Source organism: Carcharhinus amblyrhynchos, chromosome 32, assembly GCF_965287045.1.
Source record: "Carcharhinus amblyrhynchos chromosome 32, sCarAmb.v2.hapA, whole genome shotgun sequence".
Lineage (NCBI taxonomy): Eukaryota > Metazoa > Chordata > Chondrichthyes > Carcharhiniformes > Carcharhinidae > Carcharhinus > Carcharhinus amblyrhynchos.
This window is the reverse complement of record NC_137355.1, coordinates 12,183,893-12,208,898: the sequence shown is the minus strand read 5'-3', so window position 1 is coordinate 12,208,898 and position 25,006 is coordinate 12,183,893. Positions and strand designations below refer to the sequence as shown.

At 47.0% G+C, this 25,006-nt stretch overlaps 1 protein-coding gene across 2 annotated transcripts in view; it reads right to left on the bottom strand.

Annotated features, from left to right (window-relative positions):
• cd276 (CD276 molecule) overlaps positions 1-25,006 on the bottom strand; it is a 231,140-nt gene that overhangs the window by 30,032 nt on the left and 176,102 nt on the right. For both annotated transcript variants that reach the window (XM_080216223.1, XM_080216225.1), the window contains exons 6-7: positions 18,326-18,361; positions 10,720-10,755 (exon numbers count right to left, since the gene is read on the bottom strand). In XM_080216223.1, coding sequence (XP_080072349.1) covers positions 10,720-10,755; positions 18,326-18,361 — 72 coding nt within the window. The remainder of the gene's footprint in view (positions 1-10,719; positions 10,756-18,325; positions 18,362-25,006) is intronic.

Sequence of the window (25,006 nt, the reverse complement as noted above, 5' to 3'; positions counted from 1 at the left end):
ATCAGAGGGCACAATCTCAGAGCAAGGAGTCACCCATCTAAGACAGAGATGAGGAGGAGTTTCTTCTCTCAGAGGCTCATGAGTCTGTGGAATCCATTACCACAGAAGGTTCTAGCGGCTGGGTTAAGTATGTTTAAGATTGAGATAGACAGAGTTTTAATCGGTATGGGGATAAGGCGGGAAAGTGGAGTTGCAGATTATCACATCAGATCAGTCACAATCTCATTAAATGGTGGAGCAGACTCGATGGGCCGAATGGCCTACTCCTGCTCCTAGTTCTTATGAATAAATAGTATAAATGCAAAAAAAAGTGAGGCTAGAGAACCATGAAATCATAAGACATAGGAGCAGAAGTAGGCCATTTGGCTCCTCAAGCCTGCTCCGCCGTTCAAAAAGATCATGGCTGATCTTTTCATGGACACAGCTCCACTTACCCACCCGCTCACCATAACCCTTAATTCCTTTACTGTTCAAAAATCTATTTATCCTTGCCTTAAAAACACTCAACAAGGTAGCCTGAACTGCTTCACTGGGCAGGGAATTCACAGATTCACAACCCTTTGGGTGAAAAAGTTCCTCCTCAACTCAGACCTAAATCTGCTCCCCCTCATTCTGAGGCCATGTCCCCGAGTTCTGGTTTGACCTGTTGGTGGAAATAGCGGTGGCAAGTTCACAGTCTGACTGGTCAGAGTAAGAGGTTTCACTGAATTCTGTATTACACAGAGTAACGGGGATTGGTAATGGAACAGCTAGTGGATCATAGATCAGGCGGTAACGTCACACCTTGGTAAATTGCAAATTGAAATCAATAAGTTCAATCATCTGGAGGCTGTGTTGGAAAGAACCAACCGTGAAACCCAAAAATTTCATTGACATCTTTTGTCTCCAACTCCACACTTATATGGTAGATACTGCATGTCTCTGAAGAAGCCTAGCAAACTACCTATTTGCAAAAAAAAAAGATGGAAAAGGGCCACCATATCGCATCTCAGGGAATCTAGGGGTGCGACAAACATGACCTCCTCAGCACCATCTGCATTTGAAGTAGATTTTTTTTACTCGTATTTAGAATGTCGGCATAGCTGACTAGGCCAGCATTTATTGCCCATCCTTAATTGCCCTTGAACTGACTAGCTTGCTAGGGCATTTTTTTTGTTTAATCATTCATGGGACATGGGCATCACTGGTTGGCCAGCATTTATTGCCCATCCCTAGTTGCCCGAGGGCAGCTAAGAGTCAACCACATTGCTGTGGCTCTGGAGTCACATTGTAGGCCAGGCCAGGTAAGGACGGCAGATTTCCTTCCCTAAGGGACATTAGTGACGCTGATGGGTTTTTCCGACAATGGTTTCATGGTCGTCAGTAGATACTTAATTTCAGATTTTTTTTAACTGAATTCAAGCTAACTATCTGTTACGGCGGGAATTGAACCCAACTCCCCAGAATATTACCCTGGGTCTCCAGTTTACTAGGCCAGTGATAACATCACTATGCCACCAGCTTTTCACTATTAAAATTCAAATAACCGATTGACGTTTTAAGAACATTGAGTTACATGCTGTACCATTCTTATTAAATAGTTTTTCACCCAAACTGCTAGGTCTGCATTTGGCATTCTACACCACGTACCTCATGGAATCATAGAATCCCTACAGTGTAGACAAAGGCCATACGGCCCATTGAGTCTGTACCGAGTCTCCAACAGAGCCTCCCAACCAGTCCCCAACACTGTAACCCCATGGATTTACCCTGCCAATCCCATAACTAGCACATCTTTGAACAATAATGGACAATTTAGCATGGCCAATCTCTGTAACTGGCACATCTTTGGACACTAAGGGGCAATTTAGCAAGGCCAAAAATCCCTAACCTATACATCTTTAGACACTAAGGAGTAATTTAGCATGGCTCATCCACTTAACCTGCACATCTTTGGACATTAAGGGGTAATTTAGCATGCTAATCCCCCCTAACTGCACATCTTTAGACACTAAGGAGCATTTAGCATGGTTAATCCCCCTAACCTGCACACCTTTGGAGACTAAGGAGAAACTTAGCAAGGCCAAAAATCCCTAACCTATACATCGTTGGACACTAAGGGGTAATTTAGCATGGCTAATCCACCTAACCTGCACATCTTTGGACACTAAGAGGCAATTTAGCAAGGACAAAAATCCTTAACCTACACATCTACACACTAAAGGGACAATTTAGCATGGCCAATCCTCCATCTAACCCACACATCTTTGGACTGTGGGAGGAAACCGGAGCACCTGGAGGAAACCCACGCAGACATGGGAGAACATGCAAACTCCACACAGGTAGTCACCTAAGATTGGAATCGAACCCCGGCCCCTGGTGCTGCGAGGCATCAGTGCTAAACCACTGTGCCCCACTGCCACCACTGAATAAATAGCTACATATCCTAGATGAGCAGCACGGTGGCACAGTGTTTAGCACCGCTGCCTCACAGCGACAGGGTCTCGGGTTCAATTCTGGCCTCGGGTGATTGTCTGTGTGGAGTCTGCACGTTCTCCCCGTATCTGCGTGGGTTTCCTCCGGGTGCCCCAGTTTCCTCCCGCATCACAAAGACGTGCGGGTCAGATGAATTGACCATGCTAGATTCTCCCTTAGTATCAGGGGGATCAGCAGGGAAAAATGTGTGTAATTACAGGGATAGGGTCTGGGTGGGAGTATTGTCACTGCAGGCTTAATGGGCCAAGTGGCCTCCTTCCGCACTGTCTGTAACCTGAGAGAAAATGTTCTTCAAATGGGAATGGTGTGGAGGAGATCACGTTTGTTGCGCCCCCAGAGGTGCTGAGGGTGGGCCTTCCCTTTCTATTTTTGTTTGCAACGAGGTAGCTTATTCAGAGCGAACGTAGTGTCTACCAGGCTTCCTCACCCCCATGCCAATGGTGTATCTACCCATGGTGCAAACCCCTAACTACCTCCCGTGCGTTGAAGTGAGATTCTATTCCGGGTGGGCCCCCCCACTTGCTTGGCCAGCCTCAAGGCTCTTCCCTGGCGCACTGCAGAACATAGCCGCGATTTCTTCACGTGTTGCGCCCGGCCTGGATAGAAGCAACAGCGATAACACACCCAGAGTTAAAGCAATCTTATCTGAAGTGAGAGGGGGACTCATTCCTCAGAAGTGTGGCAGGAATAGGTGAGCAATGACTGCCTATCAGACAAGTTGAGGGACGCCTGGAAGTTGCGGTTTCTGTGGGCGCACATTTCCCGATTTGACTCTACAATGGCTGGTCCTGAAGTGGCGAGAAGACAGAATTAGAACCTCAGGTCGATAAATCTGGAGCCCTGACAGGGGCAGAATTCAACAGGACTTCATTATTGCCAATCCGTTACCGCAAGCCTATCATCACTAATGTTACCAAGAGACTGGTCCCTCATTAATCAGAGGCAGAGCTGAGTCAGAAGGAAGTGCCCGATGCAAGTCCGCACCAAATGTTTCGAGTTCCGAACAAATGCTTACTCCAAAGCGGCACAGTTATCCGGGACAACACCATGGTCCCGCTGCCCTTGAGGGGCCCAACAGGGGAACAACTGAAGTGAGAGATGCTAATGAGTCCCTCAAGGCTCGTAATGACCCACATTCTCCTCCTTCGTCCATGCAAAAATAATACTTGTGCTACTTTTAGGAATCTCAGCTGCACAACGGTGCACTTCCCCGGCTGCGTACGTGTTTTAGGTTGGACAGAGTGGTCTTTTTAATTGCCTGTGCGGCTGGAGGGAGTTTTTCCATCCGTACCACATTTGGAACACTGTGAGCAGTTTTGGGCCCCGTACCTCAGAATCCCTACAGTGCAGGAGGGGAGGCCATTCAGCCCCTCGGGTCAGCACGGACCCACAATCCCTACTCCCGTAGCCCCACACACCCTGCTAATCCCCCAACACCAAGGTCAATTTAGCATGGCCAATCCACCTAACCCGCACATCTTTGTACCCAAGGGAGGATGTGCTGGCCCTGGAGAGGGTCCAGAGGAGGTTCACTGGGGTGATCTGATTTGATTTATTATTGTCACATGTATTAGTATACAGTGAAAAGTATTGTTTCTTACACGCTGTACAAAAAAGTATACCATTCATAGAGAAAGGAAAGGAAAAGTGCAGAGTGTAGTCTTATAGTTACACTAGGGTGTAGAGAGAGAACAACTTAATGCGAGGTAGGTCCATTCAAAGGTCTGATGGCAGCAGGGAAGAACTATTCTTGAGTCGGTTGATACGTGACCTCAGACTTTTGTATCTTTTTCCCCATGGAAGAGGGTGGAAAAGAGAATGTCCAGGGTATGTGGCATTCTTAATTACGCTGGCTGCTTTGCCAAGGCAGCAATGATCCAGGAATGAAGAGGAGTGGTTGAGAAGTCTGGGTTTATACTCAATGAAGTTTAGAAGGATGAGGGGTGGGATCTAATTGAAACTTAAAGAATACTGAGAGGCCTATATAAAGTGGACATGGGGAAGTTGTTTCCACTGGTGGGAGAGACTGGAACTCGAGGGTACAAACTCAGAGTGAAGGGACGCTCCTTCAAAACTGAGATGAGGAGGAATTTTTTCAGCCAGAGGGTGGAGAATTTGTGGAACTCATTGCCACAGACGTCTTTGGAGAGCAGGTCATTGAGTGTCTTTAAGACAGAGATAGATAGGTTCTTGATCAATAAGAGGATCAAGGGTTACGGGGAGAAAGCAGGAGAATGGGGATGAGAACCATATCAGCTATGATTGAACGGTGGAGCAGATTTGATGGGCCAAATGGCCTAATTCTGCTCCTATATCTCATGGTCTTGTGGTTGAGTACAGAGAGTTGACCAACTCCAGATTATGACAATGACTAGCACCGCAGGTCAGAGGGTGGGTGGTGACGCACTGCTTGATTCCCTAAACACTCCCCAGGTTCTTGGAGGCACAATTAGGGATTGGGAATAAATACGGGGTCCAGCCAGTGATGCCCACATCCTGTAACATGAATAAAGTCGCAAGAGCTTTTAAAAAAAAATCATTTACAGGATGCAAGCACCATTGGCACGTAGACAGTTCCCTGAGACTGGAATCGAACCCGGGTCCCTGGCGCTGTGAGGCAGCAGTGTTAACCACTGCTGACCTTGAAACCATTGTCCATTGTCATAAAAACCCATCTGGTTCACGAGTGCCCATCTCTAACTGCCCTCCACTTCCATGGGCATGTAAGAGTCAACCGCATTGCTATGGAGTCACATTGTCAGCCAGACTGGGTAAGGTGAACAGATTTCCTTCACTAAAGGACATTAGTGAACCAGATGGGTTTTTATGACAATCGACAATGGTTTCAAGGTCAGCAGTGGTTAGCACTGCTGCCTCACAGCGCCAGGGACCCGGGTTCGATTCCAGCCTCAGGGAACCGTGTACGCGGAGGTTGCAGCTTCTCCTGCGTGCGTTTCCTCCGGGTGCTCCAGTTTCCTCCCACAGTTGTGCAGTTAAGATAGATTGGCCATGCTAAGTTCTCCCTCAGTGCCCCAATATATGTAGGTTATGGAGGTTAGCCATGCTAAATTGTCCCAAGGTACGTAGCTTACGGTCATGCTAAATGTATGGGGTTTCTGTGTTTAAATAACACAGTGTAATGATTTTAATCAGGCAATTGAGATTGGCTGCTTGAACATGCTGTCCTTGATTACGGGCCAAAATGATAGTCCAATCAGGAAGCCCCATGCTTTGTATTTACACGGGAGTGTCAGTTCCTCTGGCACTCCGGGTGTAGACTGCACACTGAGAACACTCTATATAGAGTTGTTGGATCTTGTAAATGAAGGGATTTCTGCCTCCGAGGACTCATTACACACAAAGTGGGTTTTTAAATCCCAAAAGTGTGTCAAACGACCATTGTTTGGATTAAGCAACTTCAGAGTTAAAATTGAAATGTACAGGTGACTAATATCTGGGACTCTACCCCACTGACCTTCAAAGCGGCTTCCCAAAGCGTGCAGCTCTTTTGATTAATCTCTCCGCTGTGAATACTCCTCCAGGCTTCCATTGGAAAGTCATTTGCTTAATGTCAAATGAGAACAGGAAGATTCCAAATTTAATGCCAGAATCGACCAGATGTATCCACTGCATTTGGCTTTTGGGTGCCTCAGCCTCGGAGAAAGCAAACCACCCATGGCTCACATCCATTAATGACTAACTTGCACAGGATACAGGCCATTTGGCCCATCGGGGGCCAGTGACAGCGTTTATGTTGCAACGCAGGTTTCTTCCTATCTTGCTTCTCTAACCCTATCAACGTATCCTTTTATCCCTTTCTCCCTCCAGCTTTTCCCTATCAAAGGATCAAGACAATACTGTCCAGCGTGCTTGAAGAGAGATTGGGGTTGGATATAAATCACCTCCCTTTTGCAGCAAGTTCCCATCGCTCCCCAGGTAAAGAAGCTTCTCCTGAATTCTCTTGTGATGTTAACAGCCAACTCTGGTCTGCATTCTCGGTGGAAGCATCTTATGTCTACCCTATCGAATGTTGCGAGCATTTTGAAGGCACCTACTAAAGGCTTCAATTAGAACAAAGAGAACAAAGAAAGGTACAGCACAGGAACAGGCCCTTCGGCCCTCCAAGGCTGTGTCCAATATGATGCCCCAACTAAACTAAAACAAAACCTTCTGCCCCTACTTGGTCTGTATCTCTCTATTCCCTCCCTATTCATGTATCCATCCAGATGACTCTTCAATGTTGCTAATGTGCCTCCTTCCATCCCCTCCTCTGGCAGCGCGTTCCAGGCACCCACCACTCTCAGTGCGAAAAACTACTCCCGCACATCTCCCTTAAACTTTCCCCTGCTCACCTTGAAACTGTGCCCCCCTTTCATTTGACACCACAACCCTGGGAAAAAGCCTCTGACTATGCCACCCTGAGGGCAGCACAGGGTGGCACAGTGGTTGGCACTGCTGCCTCACAGCTCCAGGGGCCCGGGTTCGATTCCCGGCTCGGGTCACCGTCTGTGTGGATTTGTACGCTCTTCCCGTGTCTGTGTGGGTTTCCTCCGGGAGCTCCGGTTTCCTCCCACAGTCCAAAGAGGTGCGGGTTAAGTACATTGGCTGTGCTAAATTGGCCCCGAGTGTCCCGGGATGGTTCGGTTAGAGGGATTACGGGGAAAATATGTGGGATTACGGGATAGGGACTGGGTGGGATTGTCGGTGCAGGCTCGATGGGCCAAATGGCTTCCTTCTGCACTGCTGGGTTTCTACGAGAAGTGCCTCTCATAATTTTATAGCCCTTTATCGGATCTCCTCTCAGCCTCAGTCTTTCCAGTGAAAACAATTTTAGTTTATTCAACCTCTCCTCACAGTCAACGCCCTCGAGACCAGGCAACATCCTGGTGAAACTTGTACGCACTCTCTGCAAAGCTTTCACATCCTTCTGATAGCATGGGGCAACCAGGACTGTATGCATTATCCCAGGTGAGGACAAGTTTTCCCTCAATCATAAATTGTATCTGTTGTCCCCGAGGAATCAACGTGAGCATCTTAATTGACCTGAGTCTGGATGCCACTGAATCGATTCTGATCACAGAAGTTGGCTTCAGTCTGCCTCAGAAGGGAAAAAAGAAAAGGTACGAGTGTGGTTATTTTGCAGGCACATAATGGAAGAACTCTGAATTTTACAGAGACAATCAATAGGAAGAACAGGCAGCGAAATGCTCCAGGAACAGTCAAAATCTTCTTTCTGCTCAAGGTCATATGAAGGTTTCTTCCGATCATTAGTTGTGCTAAATCGCTGGCTTTACTTCACAACGGCCGGGGACAACTGGATCAATCACTTTGTTTCACCCATCCGTCAGTGGGTAGCCCAAGTCTATTTGTGCTTCTCAGCCCCTGGTCTGTCCTGTCAACATGAAGGTTGCTTTCTTAACCACCATGGCTTCTGCCAGGGCACAGTGCGCAATCTGAACACCGCCACCTAGTATTGTTTTATTTCAATTCCTTCATGGGATGTGGGCATCGTTTGAGAATCATCCTCGAGAAATCAGTGGTGCGCTACCTTCCGGAACCGCTGCAGCCCACGTACTCCCAACTTGTTGGTGTGGCCGCACTTGGACTATTGTGTGCAGTTATGGTCACCCTGTTGTTATGACGCAGAAGCTGATCCCCATTTGAGAAGCCACACTGAATCCTCCAAAGAGGAATACTTACCTCTTTTTGTAATCTGAACTTGGCACGGTGGCACAGTGGTTAGCACTACGGCCTCACGGTGCCAGGGACCCGGGTTCAATTCCAGGCTCGGGTCACTGTCTCCGTGGAGACTGCACATCCTCCCCATGTCTGCATGGGTTTCCTTTGGGTGCTCTGGTTTCCTCCCACAGTCCTAAAGATGTAATGCTTAGGTGCACTTACCCGAATAGGCGCCGGATTGTGACGACTAGAGGCATGTCATAGTAACTTCATTGCAGTGTTGATGTAAGCCTTACTTCTGACTAATAGATAAACTTTACTTACTTTGCTGTTAAGTATTTGGGAAGGTATGAACTGTTCTTCATTCACGTTTAAAGGTTCATTAACTGAAAGACCTGACCCTCGCTTGAAGTGAAAAATTAACAAGTTATTTATTTAACTAACCGGGAACTTTAACTAAACAAGTAACATAAGAACATAAGAAATAGGAGCAGGAGTATGCCATCCAGCCCTTCGAGCCTGCCCCGCTATTCAATAAGATCATGGCTGATCTGTCGCTGCTCAGTTCCACTTTCCCGCCCCCTCCCCATAACCCTTAATCCCCTCTCTTATCAAAAACACATCAACCCGCGTCTTAAAAATATTTAGCGAGGCAGCCTCCACCACTTCAACGGGCAGAGAATTCCAGAGATTCACCACCCTTTGAGTGAAGAAGTTCCCTTGAAATAAGATATTGCTGGAATCCTGTTCAAATAAACACAACAACATTCATAAATCCAAAAAAAAGCAAAATTTAGTCATTCTTAAAAAATATATAACCAGCTTTTGTGACTTTGGCAAATTTTTGGAGTTCTTCTGTTGATTCTGCTGTCTTTAAGCTCTTTCTGATTTTGGTATCCTTTGTTAGATAGATGGTGAGCTCTCTTAAGAGATACATTAAGCTAGCAGGGAGCTGCTCTTTCCCTCTCTAGGCTTTGAAAGGTGGCAGCTCTTCAGTTCAATTGTCGGCAGGCAGTTAATCCCCTGTTTAAATAATTATGATGACCTATCAATTTTCCTATACTAGAATTGGTCTGATGTTGTCAACAACAGCCAAATTCAAATTTGATAGGTTCTTGATAGCTGCATGCCTTCTTTGAACTGATAGGCTGAATTCAAAATTCAAAAGCCCCTGCAAAGCCTGTTACCAAAGCAGCCCTGATGCTTGGTCCTTGTTACAAACGTTGCAATCTGTGTACCCCATGTGCCTCTGCATTTTAAGTATCCAAGCACTGAACACAAAATCAGATTTGAAAGGGACCGCATTTCACAAACTCAACTTTGCAACACTATTGCAGGAAAGACATTGATAAACTGTTAAGAGCACAAAGAAGGTGTTGCCAGGACTCATGCATAGGGAAAGGTTGGCCAGGCTAGGCTTTTATTCCTTGGAATGCACGAGAATAAGGGGGTGACCTTATTGAGGTGTATAAAATCTTAAAGGGGCATTGATAGGATGAATGTACCTAGGGTGGGATTTTCCAGCTACTCCTGAAACCGTAAAATCCCAACCCCGGTCAATGGATCTTCCCATGATCCGCCCCTTGCCCGTTACAATTCCCGGGAAATGAGAAAATTCCAGTCATAGTCTTTTTCCCAGGGAAGGGGAATTGAGAGTGAGAGGACATAGGTTTAAGGGGAAAGGTTTAAAAGGGACCTGAGGGGTAAACTTCTTCACACAGAGGGTGGTACGTGTATGGAATGAGCTGCCGGAGGGGGTAGTAGAGGCGGGTTCAATAGCAACATTTAAAAAGCATTTGGATCAGTACATGGATGGGAAAGGATTAGAGGGCCAAACATGGGCAATTGGGATTGGCTGGGGGTCGGGGAGGCCATCATGGCTGACATGGACCGGTTGGGCCGAAGGGCCTGTCTCCATGGGTATTTGTCTCTGAGTCTCTGACTCAAGGTAGATGCAAATGAACTGGAACGTGGATTTAAACTCACGCTCACACATCATGCATCCATCCCCTTCCCCCTTCAAGCATGGTGGACAGAATCGGAGAGCCACCATGGCGGGTTCCTCCACGGTACGGAGCCAAGTCATTTCTACAGGCAAAGCTCAGAGCCCTCCACTGGCAAACTCTCCAAAGAATGGAACTTTGGTTCCAGGTTACAGGGGGCCAGTTTGAGTGGGGGAGCCCAGAATTAGGGGTCACCATTTGAAGATAAGGATTAGAACAGAGATGAGGAGAAATTTCTTCACTCAGAGCGGTGAATATGTGGAATTCATTACCACAGATAGTAACTGAGGCCAAAATGTTGTCTAATCTCAAGAAGAAGTTAGTGAAAGCTCTTGGGGCTAAAGGGATCAAAGGATATGGGAGGAAGGTGGGATCAGGGTATAGAATTTGCCATGAGCCATGATCAAAATGAAGGGGGGGGGACAGGCTCGAAGGGCCAAATGGCCTACTCCTGTTTCTATTTTCTATATGACTCCTTCTCTTAATCACGCAGGGCTGAACGGGCCAGTAAAAATGTTCAAACTGTGACTGAACTGTTAGATTTGAGAAGAATGGAACTTACCTTCTTTATCATCAGCATTTTCCAAAGGCTTCATCACTGCAAAAGTCAAAAAATAGGCATGTTTACTCAAGAGCTTCTTTCCATCATTGTTAGGCTAGATTTTACTCCACTGAGTGTATTACTCAGCTCATATATTAAAGGTTTTGAGTTTCCTGTGCAGAGTTTTTCTTGGAATTATGTCTCCCGTGCTCCAGTTTCCACCCACCCTATAATCATTTCTGTCGCTCGCTGATATTTTTACTCAGTCTCAGAGCTGCTCACAAAGGTTTAGATGTTGTCAATGGTGTTTACTTCTGGTTTATTCTTTTGTCTCCTTCTTCCAATTCATAGAATCGTAGAATTGCAGAAGGAGGCCATTTGACCCATTGAGCCTACACCGATAACAATCCCACCCAGGGTGTGGAGATGGCGACCGGACTGGGATAGACACAGTAAGAAGTCTCACAACACCAGGTAAAAGTCCAACAGGTTTATTTGATGAATAAATCACCTGATGAAGGGGCAGTGCTCCAAAAGCTTGTGCTACCAAATAAACATGTTGGACTTTAACCTGGTGTTTAACCTAACCCTACCCCTATTGAGGGCGGCATGGTGGCATGTGTTCCTCATAGTGCCAGGGACCCGGGTTTGATTCCGGGCACAGGTCATTGTGCGGAGTTTGCACGTTCTCCCTGTGAATGCGTGGGTTTCTTCCGGGTGCTCTGGTTTCCATCCATAGTCCAAAAATGTGCAAGTTAGGAGGATTGGCCATGTTAAATTGCCCCTTGGTATCCAAAGATGTGTGGGTTAGGTGGATTGGCCATGTTAAATTGCCCCTTAGTGTCCAAAGATGTGCTGGTTCAATGGATTGGCCATGCTAAATTGTCCCTCAGTGTCTAAAGATGTGTGGGTTAGGTGGATTGGCCATGCTAAATTGCCCCTTGGTGTCCAAAGACATGCAGGTTAGGTGGATTGGCCAAACTCAATTGCCCCTTGGCATCTAAGGATGTGCAGGTTAGGTGGATTGGCCAAGCTAAATTGCCCCTTGGTATCCAAGGATGTGCAGGTTAGGTGGATTGGCCATGCTAAATTGCCCCTTGGTATCCAAGGATGTGCAGGTTAGGTGGATTGGCCATGCTAAATTGCCCCTTGGCATCCAAGGATGTGCAGGTTAGGTGGATTGGCCATGCTAAATTGCCCCTTGGTATCCAAGGATGTGCAGGTTAGGTGGATTGGCCATGCTAAATTGCCCCTTGGCATCCAAGGATGTGCAGGTTAGGTGGATTGGCCATGCTAAATTGCCCCTTGGTATCCAAGGATGTGCAGGTTAGGTGGATTGGCCATGCTAAATTGCCCCTTGGTATCCAAGGATGTGCAGGTTAGGTGGATTGGCCATGCTAAATTGTCCCTTAGTGTCCAAAGACATGTCAGTTTGGTAGACATAGCTATGGTAAATGCGCGGAGTTACAGGGATAGTGAGGGGGGTAGTGCGGAGGTGAGGTGCTCTTACAGAGGGTCTATGCAGACACAATGCATCGAATGGCCTCTTCCTGGACCGTAGAGATTCTATGGTTTGATAGTGAGCTGTGGGTGGGAGCGTGGGACCTCTGAGGAATACCAGGATTGTGGATGGGTCAAAGTACACGAACTGAGGAATAGCGGAAGGGAGGAATGAAGGCCGAGGGAGTGACGGGAGGAAATCTCAAAACAGAGGAACGCTGGCAAATAAATAAGGCCTGATTCGGAAATGGGTCTGGCCCAGGGAAGAATGTGGGGCATTAGCTTTGTGATTTATGAAGCAGCTTATGAAGAGTAATGAGTACAGAGGGAAAAAAAAATACCAGCACATTAAAGCAATTTGTTTTCAACCATCACTTACATAAACATGTGTGCTGGTTATAAAAGAGAATTGGTTGTGGAGAATGGCTCACAAAAGGCACACTCCATCATCTCCCTTTGTCTGAATGTTATGTAGGTCATTAATGTAGGTCAGGAACAGTTTCAGGGTAGTGATTCTGTGTCAGTGTCCCAGCATCACCTGTAATAATCCAACCTGGTCTTTCAGGAGACCTCAGAGACCAGAGCTAGGGCACCGGCTCCCACTGCCCAGGGTGGTCTCGGGAACAAGGACAGACCATGGTGCAGTGGCTGGCACCGCTGCCTCACAGCGCCAGGGACCCGGGTTCAATTCATAGGCCGGGATTTTACAGCCTCGCTCGAGAGAGAGAGAGACTGGAAAATCCTGCTTGAGGTCAACAGACATTTCTGCTTTCCCACCCCTCACCCTCTCTGATTCCGTGGCAGGTGGGCCAGTGAAATTCCAGCAATAGAATTCCTGCAATGCGGAAGGAAGCTATTCGGCCCATCGAGTCTGCACTGACTCTCTCTGACGGTTTACCATACCCAGGCCCTTTCCCCCATCCTCTCCCCAAATCCCTGCACATTTACCACGGTTAATCCATCTAACCTGCACATCTTTAGGCCGTGGGAGGAATCCAGAGCACCCAGAAACCCAGGGGGAGAGGGTGCAAACTCCACACAGACAGTGATCCAAGCCGGGATTCGAACCCACGTCTCTGGTGCTGTGAGGCAGCGGTGCTAACCACTGGGCCACCGTGTCGCCCTATGTGTATTGCATATCTCCATCCGTTAATAAACAGGCCAAAACCCTCTCCATTTTTGGAAAATCCCACCCAACATTTTGGTTGCAGTTGTCACCCAAAACCTGGATTAAAAGGGTCAAGGGTCAATGGCAGTTTTACAAAGAGGGAAGGAGGTGATGTCTCAAATTGTACGCAGACATGTCTGATCTGACCAAGAACAGCAGCTAAGAATTAGAAGCAGGAGTGGGCCTTTTGGCCCTTCAAGCCTGCTCTGCCATTCACTATCAGTCATAGAACTCCAACAGTGCAGAAGGAGGCCATTCGGCCCATCGAGCCTGCACTGACAACAATCCCACCCACAAAGAAGAAGAGCCATGAACTCTTGACGGGACCTTGTTTTTCAATGACTGCTTTAAAAACTAATTTTAAATGAAATGCTGTGGAACATGGCGGCTAAACATCAGATGTGCGTTTTTTTCAATTGCCAAGTTGATTGCTGGAGATTGGAAAAAAAAGCTTCTTTACTACGGTTAATATTTGGCAACAAATATATATTTGATGTAAATATATAGGTACCTAGCCCTATCCCTGTAACCCAAGTATTTTACCCCGCTAATACCCTTGTCATTAAAGTACAATTTTTTTAGCATGGCCAATGCATCTAACCAGCATGTCTTTTGGACTACGTGAGGAAACTGGAGCACCCGAAGGAAACCCATGCAGACACAGGGAGAATGTGCAGACTCTGCTCAGACAGTGACCCAAAGCCAGAATTGTGTTCAAAACCGTGCAGGTTAAATGGGTTGGCCATGCTAAATTGCCCCTTAGTGTCTAAAGATGTGCAGGTTAGGGGGATTGGCCATGCTAAATTGCCCCTTAGTGTCCAAAGATATGCAGGTTAGATGGATTGGCCATGTTAAATTGCCCTCTAGTGTCCAAACATGTGCAGGTTAGTTTATTTATTTAAAGTTTTTTTTTAATTAGCCTCAAGTTGGCTTACATGCACACTGCAATGAAGTTACTGTGAAAATCCCCTAGTCTCCACATTCCTGCACCTGTTCGGGTACACTGAGGGAGAATTTAGCACAGCCAATGCACCCTAACCAGCACCAGTCTTTCGGACCGTGGGAGGAAACTGGAGCACCCGGAGGAAACCTATCCAGACACGGGGAGAATGTGCAGACTCCACACGGACAGTGACCCAAGCTGGGAATCGAACCGGATCCCTGGTGCTGTGAGGCAACAGTGCTAACCACTGTGCCAATTTGCTATACCTCTAATTGATAGAGTCAACATGTGTGGCATCCAGGCAACACACTAAACTTGCACTCCAGTGTTGTATCTATATAATCAGGTCCTTATTTGAGCTGGGTTTAAATAGCTCCCATGTTTAATATTACCATCTGCTTTCAACACATCACAGACAGTGAAAGGGATCATTAAACAGCCACCAACTGTACTGCAAGTAGGCCTCACGCTCATCATTTTCAGGACTCAATTCAGGCTTTCAATGTCAGCAAGAGTTGTTCCAGTTGAGTTGGCAGTGGATCCCATCATGGCCAATTTTAAGTTTGCTGCCTTTCCTGAATATTCTGTGTATGGTCCACACACACTCAAAGGACAAAACAAACGGAAAAGCCCATTCGGCCCCTCGAGCCTGTGCAGGCATTCACTCAAAACGGCTGGTCCAGGGGTTAGCGCTGCGGCCTCTCAGCGCCAGAGACCTGGGCTCAATTCCCGGCTTGGGTCACCGTCCGTGTGGAATCGTAGAACACTACAGTGCAGAAAGAGGCCCTTCAGCCCATCGACGCTGCACCGAACACAATCCCACACAGGCCCTATCCCCATATCCCTACATATTATACCCACTAATCCCTCTAACCTACGCATCCCTGGACACTAAGGGGCAATTTCTTAGCACGGCCAATCAACCCTAACCCACACATCTTTGGACTGTGGGAGGAAACTGGAGCACCCGGAGGAAACCTGTGCAGACACGAGGAGAATGTGCAAACTCCACACAGACGGTGACCCGAGCCAGGAATCGAACCCAGGACCCTGGGGCTGTGAAGCAGCAGTTCTAACCACTGTGCTACCGTGTGGAGGCGGCACGTTCTCCCCATATCTGCTTGAGTTTCCTCCAGATGCTCCGGTTTCCTCCAAAAGATATGCTGGTTAGGTGCACTGTCCGTGCTAAATTCTTCCTCAGTGTGCCCAGACAGTAGCCTGGCGACTAGGGGGTTTTCACAGTAACTTCACTGCACTGTTAATGTAAGCCTACTTGAGGCACAAATAAATAAATAAACATGGCTGATCTATGCCTCAATTCCTCTGCTCATTATCCGTAATGTCCTTGTGAAAAGAAATCTCAATCTTTCAATAACTTCCAGACTCAACAGTTGCTTGTGGGCGAAAGGTCAAGACTTGTAGTACCCTCTGTGATAAGATGTATTGGCGCAGCACGGTGGCACAGTGGTTAGCACTGCTGCCTCTCAGCACCAGGGTCTCAGGTTCGATTCCCAGCTTGGGTCACTATCTGTGTGAAGCCTGCACGTTCTCCCCGTGTCTGCGTGGGTTTCCTCCCACAGTCTGAAAGATGTGCCGGTTAGAGGGAATTGGCCATGCCAAATTAACCCTAGTGTCAGGGGGACAAGCAGGGCAAATATGAGGTGTTGTGGGGATAGGGCCTGGGTAGAATTGTGGTCAGTGCAGTCTCGACGGGCTGAATGGCCTCTTTCTGGATTCTATAATTCTGTGAAAAATCACCCCCTCTGCCCTCATCCACCCGTAGGGGAGGGTGGAACAATGATATCCAGATAGAGCTTCGCCCAAAATTCAATTTGCCCTCCTCTTCCCACTAATACAAAGTGAGAAGGGCAAACCAGGATGATCTTAGAAGTATAAATACCCATCTTTAGCTTTTTAAAGCACGTCAGTATGAATGGTGCTGACTTACACACTTATCCCAGAACACAAAGGCTTCCACGAGCTGAACTTCAAGACTTTGAAATATTCAAGACAGATTTGTGCAGTTGCCTTCATGACAACCGAAAGCAAATAAATAAGTTCCAGCTCACTATTGATAAAGTGGCAGAGGGATTGCCGCTGCTAGCTAACTGACTTATCCAATTAACCTCAAAGATCTCCATTCCTTCCACTCAGGAGATGGTCATAATTCCTTCACATGTTCAATTTTGTGCCCACGCACGTCAAAAGTGGATTATTCAGTCACATCTCATTGCGCGGAGACACCTAGCTGACTTAAAGTCGAGGTGAGCACACTTGAGAATCCTCTGAGGGAGAAGCTGCACAAGCAAACATTTGATTTTGTTCACCAATGCCACAGAATTAAAAACAAAATGAATAAGGCTTCATTTTCAGGGCAACAGTGGTTAGCACTGCTGCCTCACTGCGCCAGGGACCCGGGTTCGATTCCCGGCTTGAGTCACTGTCTGTGGAGTCTGCACATTCTCCCCGTGTCTGCCTGGGTTTCCTCCGGGTGCGCCGGTTTCCTCCCACAGTCCGAAAGATGTAGATCGGGCGTGCTAAATTGACCCTTAGCGTCAGGGGGATTAGTAGGGTAGATGTGTGGGGTTGCGGGAATAGGGTCTGGGTGGGATAGTGGTCGGTAGAGACTCAATGGGCTGAATGGCCTCCTTCTGCACCGTAGGGATTCTAGGATTCTATAAGCCTGTCAGTCTGTGCCTTAATGGGGATCCAAAATCCATATACACTCGGCATTGCTTGCCTGCTGCTTTGTGGAGTTCTCACTTGTTAATCACTGCAAGTCACGAAATAGCCATGAGTGTTGGAGATGCTCGCTGTCAGTGTTAGCTTCCCTCTGGGAAGAGGCTCACATTACAGTTTACAGGACATCACATTATAGTTCCCTACATCACAAAGCTGGCAGGGTTAAAATAAATATTCAGTAAGAGTCATTATGAGGCACTGACTGACTGGGGATCACTGTTTTATGACACATATCGACAAAGATATTTTCTATTCATCTGCTGCAGGGCCACATTCAATAAATTGCCAGTTTAAAAACAACACTAACACATAGCTTAATTTTTCTTTTCTCCACACACACACACACACACACACACACACACACACACACACACACACACACACACCTCAAGGTCGGAATTGAACCATGGTCCCTGCTGTGAGGCTGCAGTGCCAACCACTGTGTTGTGGCACAGTGGCAGAGTGGTTAGCACTGCTGCCTCACAGCGCCAGGTTCAATTCTGACCTCAGACGACTGTCTGTGCAGAGTCTGCACATTCTCCCCGTATCTGCGTGGATTCCCTCCAGGTGCTCTGGTTTCCTCCCACATTCCAAAGATGTGTAGGTTAGGTGGATTGGCCATGCTAAATTGCCCCTTAGTGTCCAAAGATGTGCAGGTTAGGTGGATTGGCCATGCTAAATTGCCCCTTAGTGTCCAAAGATGTGCAGGTTAGGTGGATTGGCCATGCTAAATTGCCCCTTAGTGTCCAAAGATGTGCAAGTTAGGTGGATTGGTCATGCTAAATTGCCCCTTAGTGTCCAAAGATGTGCAGGTTAAGTGGATTGGCCATGCTAAATTGTCCCTTAGTGTCCAAAGATGTGCAGGTTAAGTGGATTGGCCATGCTAAATTGTCCATTAGTGTCCAAAGATGTGCAGGTTAGGTGCATTGGCCATGCTAAATTGTCCATTAGTGTCAGGGGGATTAGCAGGGTAGATATGTGGAGTAATGGGAGATAGGAACTGGGTGGGATTGGTGTCAGTGCAGGCTCAATGGGCCAAATGGCCTTCTGCAGGGTAAGGATTCTATAATTTACATCACAGGAACCAAGCACCTGAATCAAGCAGATGCTTTGGACACCTGACAGTCACACATCAAACTAATTTTGGGACCATTATCATGCCTTCAAATTCAAGTTCAGATCATTGTCAATGGTTACACATGAGTAATGGTCGCCTAGATGAGTTACCTCAGGAACGTATAAAACAACTCACACAATTACTACCATTTACGTACCTGTCCTTGCTTCTGTCTCCTCTTCTTCACCATCCTCTGTAATGGAACAGAAACATTTTATTTACTCAGTGCAAATGAACATGGGCAGTTGAAAATGCTGACAAGCAAATAGGTGATAAACAAGCTTGAATAGTTCATATACCCAAATGACCCAGGTTCCATTCAGGCGTGGGTCGTTGTCTGTGTGGAGTCTACACATTCTCTGCATGGGCTTTTTCTGGGTGTTCCGGTTTCCCCCCACAGTCCAAAAGATGTACTGGTTTGGTGCTAAATTCTCCCTCAGTGTACTCAAACGGAGTGTTGCAATGAGGGGGTTTTCATAGTAACTTCACTGCAGTGTTAACGTAAGCCTACTTATGAGACTAATAAAAGTTGCTAGTGTTGTAATCTGCCCTTAAAGGATGATACCATGACAATACAAGAAGGGAAGCATCACGTAATCCAGTCTTGGTTTCAATTTTGATTAAGGCAGAGTACACACGCACAGCTCAGGTTACTTCAATCTTTATCCCTGTGGCTGGGATTTTCAGGCTACACCCGCAATGGAAATCATTGCAGGAGAGGTAGAAAAATTTGGCAGCAGACTTGGCCAGTGAATTTTGTGCAGATAGCCCCACCCTATGTTTAACTGTTCTCATGTGCCTTGTTTTACCTATGGGATTGACCATGCTAAATTTTCCCTTAGTGTCCAAAGATGTGCAGATTAGATGGATCAACCATGCTAAATTGCCCTTTAGTATTTCAAGATGTGCAGCTTAGATGGATTGGCCATGTTAAAAGGCACCTTAGTGTCCCAAGATTGGCAGGTTAGGTGGATTGGCCCTGGTAAATTGCCCCTTAGTGACCAAACATATGCAGGTTAGGTGGATTGGCCCTGGTAAATTGCCCCTTAGTGACCAAAGATGTGTGGGTTAGGTGGATTGGCCATGCTAAATTGCCCTTAGTGTCCCAAGATATGCAGGTTAGGTGGATTGGCCCTTAGTGTCCAAAGATGTGCAGGTTAGATGGATTGGCCATGCTAAATTGCCCCTTCGTGTCCAAAGATGTGTGGGTTAGGTGGATTGGCCATGTTAAAAGGCACTTTAGTGTCCCAAGATTGGCAGGTTAGGTGGATTGGCCCTGGTAAATTGCCCTTTAGTGTCGGGGGATTAGCAGGGTAAATACTGGTGTTATGGGTATAGGGGCTGGGTGGGATTGTTATCAGTGCAAGGATTCTGTGATTCTATTCCATGAAAAGACTCAGAATTCAAAGCCTTAAAACAGTTTTCCAAAAGATAGTTGTGCTTAATCGAGAGGCAGAATGAAAAGGACAACTCATTCCACATCTCTCTCCTGCGACAGTGTGTTGAGGTCATGAAAAGCGTGTTGGAAATGCAACTTCTCTCTTTCATTGTGGCCGTGGTTCACGGCCAACGAACCATGTTCTGATGTAAAGGTGGATGAGATGGGCTTTCATCCGCTCCCTGCTGTGATCACTCGATCATAAGCTGGCTCACAAGCAGCAGAGATTTACTCAGGGAACTAACCTCTGGCATTTTACAGAAGGAAAACTTCTGAGGTAAAAGACAAGACCAAAGGCCGTAACCATGGAAACTCGCTGAGAAAGGTTTGGTTCATGTCGGATTTTGTATTCTCGAGTTACGGAAGACAAGGCAAAGTCTACTGTCTGGCATGGCTTAAATCACCTTACATTGAATGGTGTAGAGAAGGAGTTAATGATAAAATAAACTAGATTTTGGTCTTGTGAACCTTACTGTTATATATTTTCTCCATCCAGTGCCCTTTATGGCAATATTATTGTATTTCTGTCAAATACTCTGCTTATTCCATTGGCACGAATTTTGACAGAAACATAGAAACTAGAAGCAGGAGTAGGCCATTCGGCCCATCGAGCCTGCTCTACCATTCATTATGATCATGGCTGATCATCAAATTTAATATCCTTCCCCCCCCATATCCCTGGACCCCTTTAGCTAATCTTTCTCTGCACCTTAGCTATGACTGTAACGCTACAATCTGCACTCTCTCACTTCCTTCTCTATGAACGGTATGCTTTGTCTGGATAGGGGCAGCACAGTGGTTAGCACTGCTGCCTCACAGCGCTAGGGACCCGGCTTCGATTCCCGGCTTGGGTCAGTATCTGTGTGGAGTTTGAACGTTCTCCCCGTGTCTGCCTGGGTTTCCCCCGGGTGCTCCGGTTTCCTCCCACAGTCTGAAAGACGTGCTGGTTAGGGTGCATTGACCCGAACAGGCACCGGAGTGTGGTGACTAGGCAAATTTCACAGTAACTTCATTGCAGTGTTAATGTAAGTCTTCCTTGTGACACTAATAAAAAAAGCTTTACTAGTGTGCAAGAAACTATACTTTTCACTGTATCCCAATGCATGTGACAATAATAAATCAGATCAAATCAGAATACTTAGCCACACCACCTCCTTATTTCCTGGCTGCAAGACACTCACATTCTTACCCATATTGGATAAAAACACAGAAACTAGAAGTAGGAATAGGCCGTTCGGCCCTTCAAGGCTGCTCTGCTGTTCAGTTTCTGCACCAGTCTGCATGAAGGACCTTGTCAAAGGCTTTACTGAAGTCCATGTAGACAACATCCACTGCCCTACCCTCATCAATCATCTTCGTCACTTCCTCGTAAGCCTCAGTCAAGCTGGTGAGACACGACCTCCCCTTCACAAAACCACATCATTAACAAAACCTTTTGTTAATACGTACACTTATTTCCAAGTGGGAGTAAATTCTGTCTCGACGAATCCTCTCCAATAATTTCCCTACCACTGACGTAAGGCTCACTGGCCTGTAATTGCCTGGATTATCCTTGCTACCATTCTTAAACAAAGGAACGACAGTAGTTATTCCGCAATCTTCTGGGACCTCCCCTGTAGCTAGTGAGGATACAAAGATTTCTCTCAAGGCCCCAGCAATTTCCTCCCTTGCCTCTTTCAATATTCTGGAATATATCACATCAAGCCCTGGGGATTTGTCTACCTTAATGTTTTCCAAGACCCCAAAACCTCTTCCATTTTGATCCCAACGTGACCCAAACTATCTACACACCATCATTGAATTCAATCTCCTGATTCCCCCCTCATATCCCTTGATGCCTTTAGCCCCAAAGCATCTTTGTAATAAGCAAGCTTCAAGCAACAGTTATGGGCATTTTCAACCCGTTAGCTGCCAGAGAGAACGGCGACATAGGCTGAAGATACGGTGAGGATTGGAAAACATCATTCTCGCTGACGAGTTTGCGTTTCCCAATCTTCCACGCCCCTCGCCAGTGACGTCAAGAGGTTCATACCCACAAATGTAATGGTTATGCATACATTTTTGCATCTGCACCCAGCCATCATCCCTCCCCCCAACCCCCCACCACACCTCCCCTCCTCCCCCGCCCCCCCCACCCCAGACAACCACCACCACCACCCACCACACAACTGAACATGTACCAGTGTGTAACCACTGTGCCTCATCATTAAGAACCTAAGAACTAGGAGCAGAACTCGGCCATCTGGCCCCTCGAGCCTGCTCCGCCATTCAATAAGATCATGGCTGATCTTTTCATAGACTCAGCTCCACTTACCGCCCACTCACCATAACGGCACGGTAGCACAGCGCTTAGCACTGCTGCTCCACAGCTCCTGGGTTCGAATCCCAGCTTGGGTCACTGTCTGTGTGGAGTTTGCACATTCTCCTCGTGTCTGCGTGGGTTTCCCTCCGGGTGCTCCGGTTTCCTCCCACAGTCCAAAGATGCGTGGGTTAGGTTGATTGGCCGTGCTAAAATTGCCCCTTAATGTCCTGAGATGCGTCAGTTAGAGGGATTAGTGGGTAAAATATGTCGGGATATAGGGGTAGGGCCTGGGTGGGATTGTGGTTGGTGTAGACTCGATGGGCTGAATGACCTCTTTCTGTACTGTAGGATTTCTATGATAACCCTTAATTCCTTTACTGTTCAAAAATGTATCTACCCTTGCATTAAAAACAGTCAATATAAAATTTTTCTCGTAGATATAACTAAATACCTGCACATACGAGGAAAATAACTGAACATGAAGAGGCCATTGGATATCCGAGTCATAGCATTGCAATGACACGGCAACGGGCCTTCATTTTAAGGGCGGCATGGACAAGTTGGGCTGAAGGGCCTGTTTCAATGCTGTAAAGCTCTATATCATGTCTTAAACTCCATAGAGCTACCCACTGATGGCAGGTAACAAGAAGGCCTTTCAAAGAGCGGGAGATTATTAAAGATTGCTGTGGCGGAAATGATTCTCGAGTGAACATGGTTTATGGGAGTTATTCTATAATTTCATTGATTTTCCTCCCCAGGTTACTGTTTTAAATCAAAATGATTAAACACGCACCGAGGAAAAAAAAATCAAATGTTTGCATTGCTGTAAGGAATGTCATTTTGGTTTATTGCAGAGAGTTGGAGGAATTTAATCGAGAATTGTGGCTGGGCATCCCAGGCCTTTTCCGCTGTGGCTGACTAATATTGAACTGTGATTTACTGAGCTTTATATTTCAAATAAATTACATCTTAGAACAAATAAATAGGGACAATAAACCATCGCTAGGGGAGTGTTGCAGAGAAAAGATGCATCTCATGCTTCCTTCAATGGATCAGCTGCGTGAGGGAAGGATTGGGTTTTTTTTTGGGGGGCCTTTCTATCTCGATTGTCCAAGGCATTTCACACAGGAAGCTCAGGCCAAGTGAAATTCGGAGTGGAGTAGGCCTCTCGAGCCTGCTCCGCCATTCAATGAGATCATGGCTCATCTCATTGAATGGGAGGGGAAATAGCTTGATCTTGGGATTGGACATAGCTCGGCACAACATTGAGGGCCGAAGGGTCTGTGCTGTGCTGTAACGTTCTATATTTCAACTAAGGCCTCGACTCCACTCTGTGCCTATCCCGGATAACCTTTGACACCCTTGTTACGCAAGGATCTATCTAACTCTGCCTTAAAGATATTCAATGGCCCTGCCGCCACCACTCTCTGAGGAAAAGAGCTCATGACCGTCTGAGAGAAAATATTTCCCCCATGTCCATTTTCAATATGAAACCCCTTCCTTTTCAACCATGTCCGCTAGTTTGGGTAAAACGTGGGTGACATTATTCGTAAGAGGGGATGCGCCAATTCCTTTCCAGTAAAACTGCAGCTCAAAGCGGGGGATTAGGACACTTTAAAAACATACGTGGTACCATCATTTTTATATTTCCATTATCAGCACCAGTTGAACAGAAACAGCTCCCGCAACCTTGTCAATGCAGCAATTATACCCTCCTGCCAGTGGAGGCGCTGCGGTGGGAGTGGAGGTCTGACGTGTTTACATGATCAGAGATCACAGAATCCCTACAGTGCAGAAGGAGTCCATTCGGCCCATTGAGTCTACACCGACCACAATCCCACCCAGGCCCAATCCCCCAAACCTCATGCAATTACCCTAGTTAGTCCTCCTGACGCTAAGAGGCAATTTAGCACGGCCGATCCATCTAACCCACAAATCTCTGGACTGTGGGAGGAAACCGGAGCAAACCCACGCAAACACGGGGAGAACGTGCAATCTCTGCACAGACAGTGACCCAAGGCGGGAATCGAACCGGGTCCCTGGCGCTGCGAGGCAGCAGAGCTAACCCACTGTGCCACCTCTTCCCACCACCCTCCTGCCTTCACTATAAGAGAGGGAAGAAAAGTACAGCACAGGAACAGACCCTTGAACCCTCCAAACCCGTGCTGTAGGTGGGATGGTGGTTGGTACAGATTTGATGGGCCGAATGGCCTCCTCCTCACTGTAGGAATTCTACGATGATGCCCTAATAAAGCTTAAAATAAATCCTACTGTCCTTATCCATATCCCCCTATTCCCTCCCTATTCATATATCCATCCATAAATGTGCCTGCTTCCACCATCATGTACAAGGATTGTGCATGGAGAAACATTGTCTGGAGATGTCAGCTGTCACAACACTTTTAATATTGACGTATCTTCTGAGAGTGGGAGATGTGCACTGCATCTGACATGAGACCAACATCAAAATAATTGTCTACTGCAACCATATTGAGTCCCAGTAAATCTGTCACCACTTTTTTAACCATCCTGCAGGCATGAAGTAATGATGTGACAATACTTACTGGCTAACTTCATCACACACATTACACCCAGGCAGCACGGTGGCACAGTGGTTAGCACTGCTCCCTCACAGTGCCAGGGACCCGGGTTCGATTCTCGGCTTGGGTCATTGTCAGTGTGGAGTTTGCACATTCTCCTCATGTCTGCGTGGGTTTCCTCCGGGTGCTCCAGTTTCCTCCCACAGTCCAAAGATGTGCGGGTTAGGTTGACTGGCCATGCTAAATTGCCCCTTAGTGTCGGGGGATTGATGGGGTAAACGTGTGGGATTGCGGGAATGGCGCCTGGATGGGATTGTGGTCAGTACAGATTCGATGGGCCAAATGGCCTCCTCCTGCACTGTAGGGATTCTATGATGATAAATAATCCCACTGTGCCACCGTGAACAAGTTGAGGCTATTGGAGGCGCATGAAAGGGAGGGGGTGGTTTTGGGACAGGGTTGTGGAGAGGGTTAGACAAGCTGAGGGGGAGGATTAGACTGGAGTTGGTGGGGGGGGGAAACAATTGGACTGGAGGTGAGGAGCAATTGGGCTTGGAG